Genomic DNA, 15,609 nt, shown 5'->3' on the forward strand with positions numbered 1-15,609 from the left:
TCTTTGGAGATTTTTCTTACCACTTTCATGATAGACCTTTCCCAAGCGATAGACTTCTGCAGCTGCTGGATGCACATTGCCAACTGGGCGGCACTGCGGACCTCACTCAGAGCCTTCCTCCATACCTTCATACCGTGGGCTACCTCCTCCTCACCGCTAAGAGAGGACAGAAGGATGAGGATCAAAAATGCACAATGAAATAAGAATATATGCGTCTGTTTTCACACAAGGTGCTTGGTATCAGTTGAAAAAGTTGCCAGCAAGACAGCAGATCATTATGAGCTCTGGCTGTGCGGAGACAGGCATGAGGGTGTAAGGTGCTGGGGAGAGGTACACACCCATTCTGTCAGGTTAAAGGTACGCTCATGCAGAAAGTTTGAGGGTTTGTTAAATTCTGGAAGCCAAAGGTTTGCTCATAATCAAGGTCACAGAGTAAGAACACCATGCAAATGATTGTAGGAAACAAAAGTCCAAACAACACCGAACAATGACAATGTGCAAGAAATGAAACTGAATGAAGCTCCCAGCCCCTCAAAAAAAAAAATTCCCTGAGACCCAACAAAAACAAGCGACCACAAACATCTGCTGTTAAAGCAACCAAGACCCTCAGTTTTGGAGTGACATGGGAAACAAAAAGCACAGACAGAGAAAGGAAGGGGTCTTAGTGGGAGAGTGGGGAGCTTTGGTTGGAGAAATGACCTACCCTTCCCTGTCAGCACTAGAGGATGGGGCGGGGGCAGGGACAGTGACCGTACCCACATTATCCAGCCTGATCTGAATGGTGGTACCTAAGGGGCTCCTCAGGTACCTTCTCTCGATGTTGCGCTCCAGATCGGCCAGACGTGTCACTGCTATGTCCAGAGGGTTGTCCGGGTGACGCATCACCCCGCCCTTCTCTCCGCGTTCCTCAAGATGTTCCTTGGAGTCCTTATCTCCTGCACCTCCTGATGCTGGTGTTGACTTAGTGGGGGGCTTGTGCTCATAGTACACCAGATCCTCTCGCTCAGACTGAGGATCTGGGTAGGTCCAGCCCTGAATGGGGTATAATTTGTTATGTCTTCTGACCAGATGGTGTTTAAACCTATTTTATTCTAATTTGGCCACACAACACGAAGAAGGGTATCCAAAATTTACCTTGACTTGCAAGCTGGCTGCAGTCACTTTCCTTTCCAGCTCCTCAACCTGCTGCAGCACAGCAATGTCCATTTCCATTGCCTGTTCCTCCACACACCAGCCCCGCACTGACTCCACACTGACCTGGCTTTCCTCGAGCTCCCGGAGCTCAATCATGGCCACTAGAGGATTGATACAACAGATGTTACAGACCTGCATCCAAAAACAAATGCTAATGCAGCTGTTTGGAACATTTACACAAGCAGGAAGACTTCTTGCATTACTCACCATCTTTGTGTTTGGTGCAAACCTGTGGGATTATTTCCAGGTACTTCTGCATCTGCCGTTGGAGGCCCCGCTCCCGGATACCTCGACTATGGAGAGCATCAACCAGTGCTCGCAGTTGTTCGATGTGAGACACCCGCCACCAACCTGTCAGCAGTTCTGAGACAACAAACACACACCATCCCTTTAGTTGGAACATTACAGACATGCATTTACATTCTTCTTGTTACAACTTAGTAAAATTATCCATACAAAGCAGAAGTCAGTGTTTTGTTATCACCAACACTTCGCAGTCACTCACCTTCTGGAATAGGCCGAGGTGCAGGGTGGTCAAGGGATTTCGGCATTTCCAAGGCAGGAGAGGGCATTGAGGAGCTTTTTTCAATGCGAGGTATAGGTGACTCACTCTTACTAGAGACACTTGCTGTTGTGTTGCCCTCCAGGGAATGACCTGGCATGGGGCTGGGGCTACTGCACAGAGGTAAGCTGGGACTTAAGACACCACTAGGCCAGTTCGCAAAAGAAACCCCAAGCAATGAGCCCCCTGATTTCAACTAAAAGGAAGAGACAAACAAACTCTTAGTAAAACTGGAAATAAAACTTCAATGCAGCCATTATGTTTTATTCTGGACATAAGCCTTACCTGCAGGGCAGACAAAGGGTAATTGAGGAGACCGGTTGGGTGATGCGGGCTAGCAGATGCAGAGGCGGCAGAAGGTGTGAGAGGTAGGGCAGGGGAAGGAGGTGGAGACCTAGGTCTTCCAGGGGTTGAAGAGGCCTGAGGAGAGCCACGCGGCGCTCCTGGAGGAGTAGTGGTAAGAGAAGAGAGGTCACAAGGGTTGCGAGGAAGTAGACTGAACCAGTGCCCACTCCTCTCGGTCAGAACTCTGAGCAACTGGTCATTGGCTTGGAATACGAGGTGTGGAGAAGGCGCAGGAGAGGAAGTTGGAGGAGTGTTCCCTGGGCTTTCTTGTCGAACTGGCAGGCAGGGGAAAGATAAAGATGTTGAAGCTGGAGGAGGGATGTTTGTAGTGTCATTAGCGGTCACTAAGGAAGGAGTTAATGCTGCCGTCGGCTCTGGGGAAGTATGACTGGGCGAAGGTAATGTCTCTTTCTTGGAGGCATTAGGAATGTTTATGGGACTACTGTCTTGTATTCCAAGTGGACTCTCCTTTTCCTCTGCCTTTAGAGATTGTTTGCTAACGTCTTTGCCAACATTTTGGTGTGTACACAGTTTGGAGATGCAGCCGGCTTGCTGGTAGAACAGAGTGTTTTTCTTTCCCTCGTGTTCCTGACCCTTGTCTTTCTGTTGTTCTAAGCTCGGTGTCCGAAGGTTCTGTCCATCAAGGTTGCTAGATTTCTCCTTGTGCAGCTCAAACTCCTGGGGTTCCTCTTTTACTTTGACCTCTTCGGCTGCTCTTCTCCTCCTCTGCCGCTCCTCCTCCAGTTCCTCTGGGGCTAAGGAAAGAATAACAGAGTATTTAGCAAAAATATTCTGAAACAACATACTTTCCAAATATCTTGAAGAGGATCAAATTATGAGTGCTTTGTGCTGCCTCTACCTTCTCCACTCTCCATAGCTTCAATGAAGACCCCTCCACAGTGTGGCAGAACCCAGTACCGGCGGCGATACCGGTCCTGACCATACATCATGGAGCGCAGAGAATGAGATATCTCAAAGAGCTTTCTTCTGGTCTGATGATGTTGCTGCAAAAACATAAAGAAAACACATTATACTTACGCTCTTTTTGTTTAACTTCAATATTTTTTGAGAACAGCTAAATTAGGCTGTTGTTCACATGATATTACAAATATACGACTATTCTCTCAAAATTGACTGCTTTTCAGCAATATTTCAAACTGCTTTTGCTGTTTTGAATAAACAAAAAAGCATTAAAATATGTGAGGGTTTTGGTAATTCAGTCATAATAACAGACACGTTGAAGCTGTGAGCATGACTCAGAATGTTTACATAGTGAACACTAAACATGAATTTATTCATTTCAACCTGGGTGACCTGAATCTAGAACTCGTTTCTGTCTACGATAACCTGGCACAACAACAAATATTAAGCACTGCACAACATGCTAATGAGGTAATGCAATAGGCTAAATACTATCCCCATGCCAGCACACATACTCATGGAATACCTTTTTAAAATACATCCAATATATTTTAAGACATCATAGCAAATGCATGTTGGGACTTGTTTCTCATTTTGTCAATTGTCTATCAAGATGTATTCAAAAACTAAAAGGAAATGTTCATGTTGACATGAAAATAAGCACTTTATAAACATGTACAGTAATGCTATAAAATAACAAACAGCAGTAATAATTACTGCTTCTGTGCTTTATCTATTTGTAATAGACTTCCCAGGAGAGTTGTTTAATCTCTGAGTTCTGCATGCAATCACACATTATTACCAACAGCCAAGCATGCATAATTTCTCTGTCTCCTTAAACATTTATGGTTACAATGATTAGATTCGTTATACCACATACTCGTTCTACAGAGGAGCATACCTTGGCTAATTTCTCTATTTGCTTCTCAAGCTCCTCAATGCTGGTGGCCTGGTCGACTTCATCCTGATAGGAGGGGAAGAAACAAACAGCAGATGTCTGTAAGTGATTAGAATGAGGTCGATTTTTATAATGAGTATTATTAGGTTGCATTCATTTTCATTTTGGTTTTACCTCGTCAAAGGTCTCCATTTTTTTTACTTTTTTAATTTCCTCCTCCTCCTCGTCATCGTCGTCTTCTGCCTGGTCATCGCTGTCATCATCGTCATCGTCGTCATCCTCACTGTCTCCACCCAGCTTCCTTTTGCGCTTGGCTGCAGAGGATGGAGTACCAACGGACTGGTTCTCTTCCACACCCATGCTGGCCTCCCTCTTCCCAGTTCGCTTGGCGTGAATGGTCTTCAGCCTATGTGGAGATCCACAACAACTTCAGCCAGACTGTTTATCAAAATTAAAAGATATGTTCTTAATACCGACACTTGAGGGAAACTTACTTCTTCAGTTTTCCTTCCATAATAATCTTGTCTTTCCTCATGTTAGCCATTTGATCCAGATTCTTGTCAATCTCACTGCAACAGGAAATGCATTACTATTAATTATACTTGTGCTTTTGATGAAAGTTGAGATTAACTTTCATTAATCCCTATTGCCTCTTTGCTATAGAGAGGCAAAGAAAAAAAAATTAATAGCCTGTATCCCAGAGACCAAATTACTTGTACACTTTGTTGAAAAGCACTGCAAATTACTACCCATTTCTGCAGTTATTCTTTTCCACTGAATAAAAAAAGAATTACTGCTTGTAAAAAATACTTCAAAATTAAGCAATACACATCCCATAAATACGTGTTGGATTTCTATTATGTTTCACTCAAGCAAACCCAGAGAGAGAAAAAATTGAACCATGCAGAAAACCTCAAAACCATCAGGTGCTTTGTAACTAAAACTGAAATATTTGCAAAAATGAACAGTTTTGAGTTTGTGTTTCTTCATCTACCTGATAACAGCTTTACTGCAGGCCAGCTCATTAGCCAAGAACCCCAAAATGGAGGCCTTCTGGGCAGGAGTGTGAGCCTGGAAGGCTTTGGTCTTCAGACTGAGGGCCAACGGAGCCAGGTCTGTGTTGGAACAATGAGCGCTCATGTACATTTGCAGCACCTCCGAGACATTATCCCTGTTGATGCCGACGTTGGTTAAGTGGTCCCCCAGCATGGTTTTTGTCTGATTGTGAAGGAGTTGATGAGAAAGACAAAAGGATTATGACATCACTTTAACTTTTCAATTCAAATTGATCAGAACAGTCAGCATATTTGTCTTTTTAGTAAAAAAAATGTGATTTTATTTTTTTTATTATAATTCATCTGTACTTAAAAACAGCAAATCAAAAGTTCAAACACATGAACATATTATACGTTAAAATAACATTTTAAAATGCTGTTTATTTTAATTAAAAATGTCAATTTTAACCCTCTAATTATCAATATATTGCAGACATAATTTCCATCTACCTGCACTATGCAGTAATTACAGGCAATACATAACTATTATGATGATCTAAGCCTCTTATAAAATCCCTCCTGATTCAAATACAAATTATTTACCTTTTGTCCAGGTGGCAAACCGGGATCACAGACTGCTAGCGAGAGCAGTTTGACCAGAAGGTCTTGAACCTGGCCCATGCTGTCCCCTACGTTGAGCAAGCCTTCCTGCAGCATTCCCAAGGTGGGAACATCTGCATTCAAGTCAAGTCCTAAAACTTTTCCAAAGCCTCTCAAGAACTGCATGAGCATCAAGCAGTCTGACACTGCCCGTCCAGGGAGGATGAGGCCAGGGATGCGGGAGAACTCTGGGAGAGGCTGGCCACAGAAAAACAGGGAAAATTCAGATTGGTGCGTGCTGTTGCTGTGGTTCACCTACTAAATCGAACATCAACAACATAAAGCAGTGAGTGAGTCAATATTCAGGAGACATTAGTATATTACCAAATAGTTAGTTAAATAGTTTGCTAATTGATTTCCAAAGCTAAAGCTTTTTTTATTATGTAGGGTCCTTACAAACAGGGTCATATAATTAAAATAATTAATTTCAGTAAGTTGTAGATGGTTATGGCTTTCACCCGTGTGCTGAGTACATCTGTGTGTGGCAGCTTTTGAAACACTGACATCGGCTGCTGTCAGTGTCTTGTAAATCTCCCCCAAATACTTGAATCCTCTCACTGCATTTGGTATTTGGTTATATTTCACTTTTTCTACCCCACATTTTACTTCTGCTCAACTTTTCATTAAGATTCTCATATACAGTATCCTGTAAACACCCTTTCTTTGTGACTAACACTCCTCGTGAAAGGTATCAGTGACTTATGCATCTTTGTTGTTGTTGTTTTTATGTAATATTATATTCTGAAGTGTGGATTTTTATAAGCTATCAGCCATGATGATCAAAATGAACAAAAAAAGTGCATCTGAAATATGTAGCTGTGTTCAAAGAGTCCTTGTAAAGACGTACTTTTTGAAATTAAATTACAGAGAATAATTGACTTCTCAATGGTGTACTAATGTATTAAGATGCAAATCAAAGCAGAAAAACAGTTATGTAATCTGTGTGGTTTGGTTTCTTCCAGGTTACAGTTTCCATAGCTTTTGCTTTATTTTGCAGTTCCTCAATTTCACCACTTGGGGGAATACATGTCTAAAAATTCACAATCAAATGATCTTAACATTGACCCGAGAAAGTGTTCCACAAACTCAGCTCTCACAACAAGTCTTTTGCTCCCGGTACATCATCAGTATTACCGCTAATGCAACTAATAACAGTGTTCATAACAGAAAGAGCACCAACCTTATGATCAGAAAGACACATGTCTTCATTTGGCTTTTTAAGCTCCCTCGCTATCTCCAGCTCTAGTCGCCGTTGCTCCAGTTTGCGCTCTTTGTTCAAGCGCTTCTCATCTCTTTTCTCCTGCCGCAAGCGTTCACGTTCCTGGAGAGTCCAAAATTTGAGGGAGCATTAGGGAAGTGAAGCAAGTGTGTGTATGTGTGCTTGTGTGCAAAAACAGACAAGGGGCTTTACATGACTTTGCTGAGCAGTGTTAGAATTCAGCCCTAATACTGCTGTGCATTCGGAGGAAAAGTGCTTGAGGGCCAGAATCCTTTAACTCAGTATGAGAGTAGGGGAGGGGGTAAAGAAGAAAAAGTGTGCAACGGAAGGAGAGAAAGCAGGAATTCATGGAGAGAATAATGACTTTGCCCCTTTTTATGGCAGTGGCCATGTGGTTGTGTGTGTTTCTGAATTCGGCCGTGTGCATGTGAACTACCTCTGCTTTCTTGCGAGCCTCAACAGCCTTCATCAGCATTACATGTTGCCTCCGCCTTTCCCTCTCCTAAAATGGTTTAAAAAAAAAAAAAGTGGACGCATTAAGGTGCACGCACTGTACAAACAGCACTCAAGGTCGACTGACTTCATGTAAAACTGAATTCATTAGAGGCACCATACTCGAACAAACACAAAACAATGCTTCACATGTATACACTTTTCACATGTATGGTGGAAGCATAAGTGAACAGTACGGTAGTACAATGACAACCAAAAAGCGACACATAGATGCGATACAAAGTAGATGTGATGACAGGCTCAGAAAAAAAAAAAAAAAAAAAGGAAAAAAGAAGCAGCTTGAATCGTTGATGGCGCCTCTAAACTAAAGCTGACACAACAAAAGCGAGAAAATGCTAGTTCCAACAAGTTGTCTGACGTGCCACACAGTCGTTGCAATCAAAACAACAGCAAAAAAAAATTACGCGAGTCAACGCTGATCTTTATTTTCAGCCTCATTCCAGTAATATTTGGTGAGGGAATGACAAAGAGGAACGGATAGTTAAAAAACAGCAAAAAACCCCAAAACAAAACAACAAAAAAACAGAGCAGTTCCACTTCAGTGGTTTTGGCAGCTGAAGTATTAGCACAAAGTGTGACTGCTGAGGATGAGACATCTGTGTTATTCTTTTGGTGCATGATACACCGCCTACTGCAAAAGGGCACAGGACTCACTGGTGACTGACTATCTTTTTATGTGATCTGTTTACGGTTTCCTGTTCCTTTGTATCAACCTGTCATTCCCTCTGTGATCTACCAGGAAAACACAGTTGCTACTATTAGGATTTGCCAAAAACATCCCCAGCACACAGAGACCGAAACAGACTGTTTGTGAGGACTGGTTTATCATAGTCGTAAACAACCAAACAAATAAACAGCTCAACACCACAAGTTCTGCTCTGCAGGAGTAATTTTTCCCTTATTTGTTAACTTTTTTTTCTCAACAACTTAAAAAAAAACAGGAAAAGTTTTAAAAAAGTTAATGAAACCACACATCCTTTCAATCCTAAAAAAAACTATATATACACTGTCACAAAAACAGGCTTCAAAGGTCAACATTATTTTATGGATCTCATTTTTTACCCACTCATTGAATGAAGTTATAAGTGGGGCGAGGCATTGATTTCCTCAGTCCTTTTCAATACAAATAGGCCAATCTTTAGATTCAGCTGCAACTGTGCATTATGAGTGGAAAAAAAAGGTCTACAAGCAGGAGAGCCAGGCCAAAATTAAACAAACTACTTAGAACCATATTTGTTGTCATGGTGGAATCAAATATGTTCTTAACCTTCTGTGAAATGGGTCAATTTTAAAGCGAAAGTTCAGACTGTGGGGGTATGTTCCTGGACGTGCCACCACCATGAAGACAAAATGACTCCCAGTAGCTGTTTTCATTCTTTGTGCAAAGTACAGGAACAGTGAATGACAGAGAGGCTGGCATGGGGCAGGTTAAAGTCCAGAACTCTATGGACTGCAGAATAGATGCACGGACGAACAGACACAAGCTCGATCTCTGGGCTGAAATCGTCAAGCACTCATGGGTAACACAGGCTACTCCGATACAACAGTTAGACGATGTGCGTGATGGATGGAAACTCCTCGAGCGCTCTCTTTCTCTCTCTCTCTCTCAGACAGTGAGTGTGGATTGCCGAGCAGTCTTTGCAATGCATTTTGAGTAGAAGGGGGAGGACGAGGAAAGGGGAGGGGGACAGAAGCTGGCTGGCCACCGTGACAGGGTCAGTTGTCCCTCAGGACGAGCAGATGGAGGCAGCATACTGACTCTTTTTCTCTTTTGTTGGTTTTGCTGGAAAGCCATGCAGAAGAATGTAGTATGACAGCAGCCAGTGCTACACTTAATGCATTGCTATGACAACCATAACACAACCAGTTACACGATGCAGGTGTTAGATGTACAAAAATAAACATACCCATACCATATCTAGTCTATGCCTCTCCAACTCCTGGCAGAGAGAGTTGGCAAAGTATTATGGAACAGAAGTAATCACCAATACCAATAAGCAAGGAGTTCAACAAAGAGAAATGCTGAAACAAGTCATTAAAAACACATGTTTTGGATCTAATCTCATTCATACTTCATATTCTCACACATCTATGTATTGTATTTAAATTTATACTAACACACACATTTAAGGATGTTTAAGGTCCATCAGGCATGGGCTGGTTGATCAGTGGTCAAAACTGCTAATTTTCAATCTCATAGTTTAATGTTGTTTTGATAGGATGGGCACATGGAGCATAAAGTGTTGCCCCTCCCCTACTTATTACTGCACACTGCCAGTCAAGTTGACTTAAAGAAGAATCCGTCTTACAAGAAAAACAGATTGAGCTGTTTGGAATGTGTTTCAGTCAATACAGATAGCATCGGTGTGAAAATAAAAAGAACATACTATCCTTATGAGCATAGCTTTGGTTCAAAACTACAATTTCCAAAGTACAAGCAGTATGTCTGTCAAGCCTCTCAAGATAACATCAACTTGTTACTTACAAAAATCAGTATAAAAGTATATTCTGTGCAATAAAAATACTTTTAAATTTGACCAGAGTTTTGTTTATATTTTTTCATAATGCCAAAAATAAATGACATTAAGTTGTCATTATAATTGTTGCTTTTCTTCTTCAAATTTAACCAGTCACCACATGATTCACATTTTTGTTCAAAGTTTCTGTGTAAACGGTGACAGGAAGGAAACTATATTGCTTTTACTCAAGGTGACAATCTGATCCCAGCCCATGCTTAAGCTACATACATTCTTACATTAGTAATCATTTCACTTGAGAGCCTAAGAAAGTTGTAGTAAAAGCCTACCTGGTGTTTAAGAATCTCTGCCTGCTGCCTCCTCAACTCTTTCTCCTTGAAAACAAGAAAGAAATGACAAGGGAGAGAGAAATTAATGTGCTCCCCTCCAGTTAATATCATGGAAATGACTACAGACAGATGGGACTTTTGTTTATTTTAAATACTGCGTTTCATTTGTTTGCTATGTGCCTTTCAAGTAGTAAAGGCCCATTATACATTTTTAATTACCATAATCATCCTCATTCAAAAAATGTGCATAATGTATGCTTCTGCGAAACATACCTTTATGCGTTTCTCAGCCTCTAATATTTTGGCATTGGCAGCTTCTTCCTTCTTTTTCCGTTTGGCCTATGAATAAAGAATACAGTGACAGGAACACATCAATCAGTCTTGGTTGAGAGCTTTGTTGCACGTAAAGTGACTGTTTGCAGCTTTCTGGCTTGAGCAAAGATTTCTACGCTCTTGAATGCCAGTCAAATTTGTAAAACAGAGGAAATGAATAATGTATCTCTTTAACGTGTAATTGTGAAAATGTTGAAGCCTCCTGTTAAGTGTGGCTTGCCAACCGTGTCAACTCAAAATTGATTTAGTCCTGTTAAAACACTTTGAGGCTCATACAGAATAATTGTGTGCGTCTGCAGATGTGTGACGTGCGTGCAACTTGAAATGTGTGTTTGCGTGTGGCAAACAGCACTTTTTTTTTCTCCCCTTGACCCACTTATGCTAAACTGTTACTGTTGTCTGATAAAAAAAGACTTTTCTGTCCAATTTAAATAAGGTCTGAAGAGGCAGCAACATCCATTTTAATATTCAACACCCGTCAACCAAGACCAATTTAGCATTAGTTCCATGTGGAATTATGCCTAAGAAGACGCAACTCCCTCCAATGCATGCTGCTGTTCAGTAATGAGCTTTAGGAAGATTAAAACACTATAGACTTGGGGGCTCCAGCTATCCAGGAATGCTCTGCTTAATCAGAGGTGCTGCTGGATCAGATTCTCTACCTCCAAAATTTGCTGCGCTCTCAGTTCTTTCTCCATTCGAATCTGCTGAATGCGCTTGATCTTTTCCTGCAAGAAAAAAAAACAAAAAAAAAAAACATAATCTCTTAATATTTTAGACAGTGGAAGACATCCACTTACAAAATCACTTTCCTACCACTCCATTTTCACAAGATAGACTATACAGTGAAGTTTTACAAGCAGAAGTAATAACAGCAATTGGAAAGTAGGAGTCAGTGACAAAAGTCAACATTTAGCCAAAGATTCAGTGCCGAGGGTTGTAAAGGAAGGAGAAACAGACAGACATTTCATCAGCACACACCTGCTGCTTGAGGATCTTGATCTGTTCCTTCTGCTTTCTTCTCTCTTCTGCTGCCATGATGGCTGCAAAAAGACAAGGTGGTGTTTTATCACGGGCCAGAAAGATGATGAGCACTACAATTTACATTTATGAGAATTCATAAGAACAAATGTGCTCGTGCTCAGATCAGAATGTACAATGTGAGCACCTGAGCTTTTCACAGCAAGAAAGAGAGAACACAAACAATCCCTAAAAAGAGAAAATATTTCATTAAAATGATCTGGTCGTAGAAAACAATACTAAAGTGAAAATAAATGAGTTGGAGATCATTGTTCTATTAGTTTTTAAATTCGTTCCAGTAAGTTGCTGTTATCATTTTATCATTCTTGTGAACAGCTAATTCATAATTTTGTACTCAGACATATTTAGTTTCAAACACTGAAAGCACATATGATGGTTTATGCTCCTGCCTTTATATCTTTAAAAAATTTTAATTCTGTAATCAAATTTCAGTTAAGTTCCTATATAAAGCTGAAATGAATAAATAATTAAAATAAACCAAATCTCACAAAATCTCAGAATCCTCAAGATCAACACTTATGAACGTAACAGTTTACCCATCAATCAAGTAAACCATTGTTTATGTACAAAGGGGTGTCGGTTCTAATTTTCACCCCAAAAAATTCACTTCACCCGACTTGTGATTATCATTATTTTTCTGGGATATTAAGAGACATTAGTAAGAATCATATTGGACAGGAATAAGAGGTTACTTATTGTAAGACATCTGAAAAGCTAAACTGACTTGAGCTGCATTTGAGCTCATCCCAGCATAAAGACCAAAAGCATTTAATTTACTCTACTGTTTTATATTCAGTTTTTGTTTGTTGTTGTTTTTGTTTTTATTATTACTCTTATTTTGTACTGTTCACACATTCTGACAGATTAAATTTCCTACTTATAGGTAAAAAAAAAAAGGATCATCTTCAGTATTCTAGGTTCAGGATTACAAGGGACACATAAGGTTTGGTAAGTTTATTTACTTTTTTTCTGGTTATTAGTGTTCAGAATACTACTCCAACAATTTATTTCAGGCCATTGACTATATGTGCAAAAGTCAGCAGCACATACGACATGCGTGACTAACACATATAGTAAGTTTAACACATGTAATAAGTTTTCAGAACAGCTCTTGAATTAAACAGAGAGGTTTAAAAGTGACTAATAGCATGAGCTGATTATCAGATGATGGCATTGGTTACTGGCAAAAACAGCCTAACAAAGAAATGTGTTTCTCTGGAAAAAGGCAATAAAAAAAAGCAAAGGCAATCAACCATATTAAGTAATTTGTATTTGAGGAAATTTTCACATCAAATCAAAGAAGCGATGAAATAAACTTGAAATGTTAAAACGGTTGAAATGTGTTGATCCATTACACCAAACAGCTCTGGTTTCACTTCTCAATATAAGTGGAACCTAAGCAAATGATATTTCACTTTTTGAAATTCATTATCAGGCATATCCAATATATATATATATATATATATATATATATATATATATATATATATAATATATATATATATATATATATATATATATATATATATATAAATAAAATCTATACACATAATGAACTAACAGCATGGTAGCAAAAAGATTAGAGCAGGGAGAAGATTAAAGCTTGCTCTTTAAAGATGAACATCGACACAAACAAAGGCTGTAAGAGCAGCATGAGCTCCCCAAAAGGTCCTGCCGGTATTCATACTGAACTCATTCAGATCAAAGTAGTTCGAAGTGACACTCTGACCAACTGAATAACCTGCACCAGCATGTTTACCGCAACCTCACCTTGCTGTCTGCGAGCTTCTTTAGCTGCACGTGCCAGCGCCTGCTTTTCCAGTTTTCTCATCAGTTTCATCTGGGCAGCCTGTCGGGCAATTTCTGCACAAAGAACAAAGAAGAGCACTATCAGTGGTGAACTTCAGGGAAGAATTCAGCACTGCTGTAATATTCCACAGCGTTTTATGTCTTTCTTTATTCATGTGAACTGCTTCAAATTTGATCAGGAATTATACAGTCATGTTCAATGTATTAGGATATAATTAAAATGTTCATTTATTTCACTAATGTTTCACCAAGTTAAAGACATTACATGGGTTAATTACACACCGACAGACATTTTAAAGCCTGCATTTCACTTAATTATTAAGATTTTTTGCATAAAGCTAATGAAAATACAACATTTAAGATCAGAATGTAACATCAGGCTTATAAAAAACTACTTTAATACAAAATACGGGCTTAATAAAAGGCATGTTTAATTCTGTAATTAAAGTAGAAGTAGTTTTTTTTTCAAACAGGTAGGTTTCTTTTTCTTCATTGGAACAAAGCATGAGCAGGATTCCAACTCTTGTCCACATCCTTTGAAAACTAATATCTATTTAAAAAAAAAAAAAGACATTCTGCTGATACAGATAGAGAAACTGCTCCATCAACATCGGGGCTCATTTCCTGTTCTAACCTTGAGCTTCCAGCTTGCGCAGAAGTTTGACCTCACTGGGACTGGGCCCTTCTGTTACGAGCTGATCGCCCACGTTAGGGGGCCGTCCCTTCCTCCGTCGACCAGCTTTGGTAACATCTCCCGCTAGCTGCCGCTCTGAGTTCGGAGGACGACCCCTGCGACCCTCCATGGCCAAAATTCGAGGGACAACCTCTTCTTCCTTCAATAGGCTCCACTGCAAACCCTGGAAAAACAAACAATGGGGAGGACAAAGTGAGCTTAAGCAGATAAATCCATTCTTTTAGTATTTAACATTGTCTAACAATAACATTTGTTATATTACTAAGAACTACCTGTTTCTTTTATATATATATATATATATATATATATATATATATATATATATATATATATATATATATATATATATATATATATATATATATATACATTCTAATATACTTATAAAACAAAAACTATCACAATTGATGTCTTCTGTTTCCCTTTCCTTCAGAAATGTACTAAATAAATTTTTTTTAATATCATTTGTGCTTCAAATGACTCCCATATACACACATACACACACACACCTACTTTATTGTTTCACTCATTGCATCATAGACAAAAACTACTGCGCACAAAGTCTTTACCCACACCTTCTTTCTTTGTATTATGAATCCAAGAAGCATGACTTTTTCATGCTCTACTCAAGTAGCGTTGATCAATCATTGTGAAAGCTTTCTGCCAGGCTTTTAAAGACCTTTGAACAATAGCTGCTCTTTTACTTAGTTATTATAAAAATGATTCAAGCCCAAAATTATTTATACTCCTGGTAGAAATAAGTGAAAAATATTGTTCATACAACCCAGACAATTGTTACCGATAGAAATGAGAAAATGATAATTAAACACTGTAAGATAAGTATCAGAAAATTAACATATCCCACACCTTTTATTTGGCTTTTAATTTAGATTTCAATTTAAAAATTGCATGTTGAGGTTAAGATTAAGGTATCAATATCTTTATTGATATTACAGCAAAGCCCTCATACCATCGCCCTAATGTTCAGCTCTCTCCACAAATTCCCTATAAGATTCAAGTCTCCAAATAAATAGTTAACAGTAAAAATTTAAAATTACTTTAAACCTAAACCTGGCAGGTGTATAAATAAGTTGAATATAGAACTAAAATTGAATGTCTGCATATAGTTTTGTGCATGTACAGTTTCTTTTAGGAAAAAATTCCTACCTGTTTAACTTTACATTTTGTTGCTTTATAACCTTGGTGTAACAGGTTGGGATTTTGTGTGATAGACCAACAAGAGGTAGCATATAATTGTGAAGCAAAAGAAGAAAAAAAAAAATCTTTCACCATCTTCTATTAATGAAAATCTGAAAAATGCAGCACGGGTTTGTGTTCAGCCCTTGTGCTACTTTGTTCTGGTCTCTTATATAAGAACCAAATAAAATACACTGAAACTTGTGGCTAATATAACATGAAAATGTGTTGAAAGGGGTATGAATAAAGTCAAAAGTGTAGAGTATTTATTAAGTATCATTCCCTACAGCTTAGGTATTTTGCTACATATAACAAATTGGCCAAGTTTTTGGATTGAACTGAAAATGAGTAGAAGTACACCAAGCTGGATCATCCGGCAGTCACTGGATGATTAAAAGCTCTATTGACCCTGACCAGTGATG

The 15,609-nt window shown here is 39.2% G+C and overlaps 1 protein-coding gene across 8 annotated transcripts in view; it reads right to left on the reverse strand.

Annotated features, from left to right (window-relative positions):
* baz2ba (bromodomain adjacent to zinc finger domain, 2Ba) overlaps positions 1-15,609 on the reverse strand; it is a 75,313-nt gene that overhangs the window by 2,925 nt on the left and 56,779 nt on the right. For 2 of the 8 annotated variants that reach the window (XM_055044752.1, XM_055044756.1), the window contains 21 exons: positions 13,931-14,153; positions 13,258-13,350; positions 11,428-11,489; positions 11,109-11,174; positions 10,387-10,452; positions 10,114-10,158; positions 9,221-9,247; positions 7,231-7,296; positions 6,756-6,896; positions 5,519-5,773; positions 4,915-5,138; positions 4,415-4,489; positions 4,095-4,326; positions 3,924-3,986; positions 2,961-3,105; positions 2,042-2,856; positions 1,700-1,952; positions 1,402-1,557; positions 1,135-1,295; positions 809-1,032; positions 21-156 (listed from right to left, as the gene is read on the reverse strand). In XM_055044752.1, coding sequence (XP_054900727.1) covers positions 21-156; positions 809-1,032; positions 1,135-1,295; positions 1,402-1,557; positions 1,700-1,952; positions 2,042-2,856; positions 2,961-3,105; positions 3,924-3,986; positions 4,095-4,326; positions 4,415-4,489; positions 4,915-5,138; positions 5,519-5,773; positions 6,756-6,896; positions 7,231-7,296; positions 9,221-9,247; positions 10,114-10,158; positions 10,387-10,452; positions 11,109-11,174; positions 11,428-11,489; positions 13,258-13,350; positions 13,931-14,153 — 3,528 coding nt within the window. Of the gene's footprint in view, positions 1-20; positions 157-703; positions 1,033-1,134; positions 1,296-1,401; positions 1,558-1,699; positions 1,953-2,041; positions 2,857-2,960; positions 3,106-3,923; positions 3,987-4,094; positions 4,327-4,414; positions 4,490-4,914; positions 5,139-5,518; positions 5,774-6,755; positions 6,897-7,230; positions 7,297-9,220; positions 9,248-10,113; positions 10,159-10,386; positions 10,453-11,108; positions 11,175-11,427; positions 11,490-13,257; positions 13,351-13,930; positions 14,154-15,609 lie in introns of all 8 variants that reach the window. The other 6 variants (XM_055044749.1, XM_055044751.1, XM_055044754.1 and 3 more) reach the window with 3 other exon arrangements.

This window comes from Poeciliopsis prolifica, unplaced genomic scaffold (assembly GCF_027474105.1).
Source record: "Poeciliopsis prolifica strain line A6 unplaced genomic scaffold, Auburn_PproV2 SCAFFOLD021, whole genome shotgun sequence".
NCBI lineage: Eukaryota > Metazoa > Chordata > Actinopteri > Cyprinodontiformes > Poeciliidae > Poeciliopsis > Poeciliopsis prolifica.